A 1,567-nucleotide genomic window follows, 5' to 3' on the forward strand; every position below is an offset into this window, starting at 1 on the left:
CTGGAGCAGCGTGGCAGAGACCTGCACAGCAGGCAACCGCACGCATGCACTGGGCCTCAAAACTGGAGGCTGCCCACTCATCACCCAGTGAGACCCCGCACGTCCTGCCACCGTCCAAGGGCGCTCACACGCTTGTTTCCATATAAGTGACTTTGTTAGAGGTTATGTAGCACACAAAAGCCACAAGCTGGGACACTACCTTGGCACTCCTATGGCCTGTGTTAAGATGTTATTACGCAAAAGTATTTCCTGCAATTTATCTGTATTCTGTCCATCTACAACTAATCAACGTCAGCCTGTAAGTGGTCTCAAGGACTACTGCAGCTTCCTCCCAGGATCGTAAGATAAACCCCAGTTACTACACAGCTTATTACTGCACAACTTGCACAACAGGTGAAATAACAAGCGTTTTCAAAACACAAATGCAGGAAGAATTGTCTCTTTTCTACGAGTCACAGGGTGCATCCAGAAGCACACACAGGATTTGGACACATACACAATTTTTAGTGCCCCAGAGATGCCCCTTGCTTTGTACCACTGAACAGCAATTTGAAGCCCGGAGAATTTTAATCACAGCCTTGTGAGACATGGCAGAACAACTTCAGAAAAACTAAGGAGCAGCCCACCATGCTCCATCAGCAAGAGGAAGCCAGGAATAGATTTTCCTGTGACATAAATAAGGAAAAGAGATAAGCAAAGGGATGCTTCTTGCTGTTAGATATTGAATCTCTACTACCGTGTACATATATATGCATACGCGTGCACAACAGCCACATCAGTATTGCATCCTCTACTGACGTAAACCCAGGACACGACTCACCTGTTGCTCTGATGAATGACCCTCCCCGTTTAAGGGAACTTTGGTCTCATCCTCCCAGCCGGGTACCCTCTGCACGTTGGGGTGATCTTGGACAGCCGATCCATTTTTACAGTCCATGACCTTCATTTCGCAGCCAAGCTGCTGACTTGAGACATGGTGAAAGAAAAGGCTCTTCTGTGGCATGGGCAGGAACCACGCTGTGCCAAAGGCAATGGATATGCTGGTTAAGGAGATAACGTTCAAGCTGAAGAGGGACCATCCTGCCACCGACACAAGGACCTGCCCGGACACCGAGCCCACCGTGTAGCCCACCAGGGTGGCGCTCCGGCAGTAGCTAGTGACCTTCTGGTACAGGTTGACATCGACGACGCTGTAGATGTAGGAGTAATAGGCAATGTCGGTGGCGGTCCCCATCCCGTAGAAGAACTCGAGGAACTGGATGGCCCGCAGCCCCTGGGCGTACAGCAGCATGAACCAGGTGACGATGAGGCTCAGGCCCTGCAGCAAGACCACCGGCTTGTACCGCAGATAGTCTGTGGCCAGGAACACCGGGAACAGCAGCGCCAGGTAGGAGTAAGTCCATACCGGGTAAATCTTGTTGAACACCTGGAAGGAGGGGGGAAAAAATCACGGTAATCCCCGGCACCTGCATACCGCAAGGACAACACAAATACAGACACCCAGGCAGGGGTGCGAGGTGCCCCGGGCCGCAGTACCTGCGTCTCGGAGAGGTTTTTGTGCGGCCCC

The 1,567-nt window shown here is 51.7% G+C and overlaps 1 protein-coding gene across 1 annotated transcript in view; it reads right to left on the reverse strand.

The window, feature by feature from the left end:
• SLC19A2 (solute carrier family 19 member 2) overlaps window positions 1-1,566 on the reverse strand; it is a gene marked incomplete at its 5' end in the record, with an annotated part of 9,313 nt that extends 7,747 nt beyond the window's left edge. The window contains 2 exon segments of the mRNA XM_009638550.1: window positions 821-1,426; window positions 1,537-1,566. Coding sequence (XP_009636845.1) covers window positions 821-1,426; window positions 1,537-1,566 — 636 coding nt within the window.
• Window position 1,567: the final 1 nt, after the last annotated feature.

The sequence above is a fragment of the Egretta garzetta genome, unplaced genomic scaffold, assembly GCF_000687185.1.
Source record: "Egretta garzetta isolate BGI_Z169 unplaced genomic scaffold, ASM68718v1 scaffold465, whole genome shotgun sequence".
Taxonomy (NCBI): Eukaryota; Metazoa; Chordata; class Aves; order Pelecaniformes; family Ardeidae; genus Egretta; species Egretta garzetta.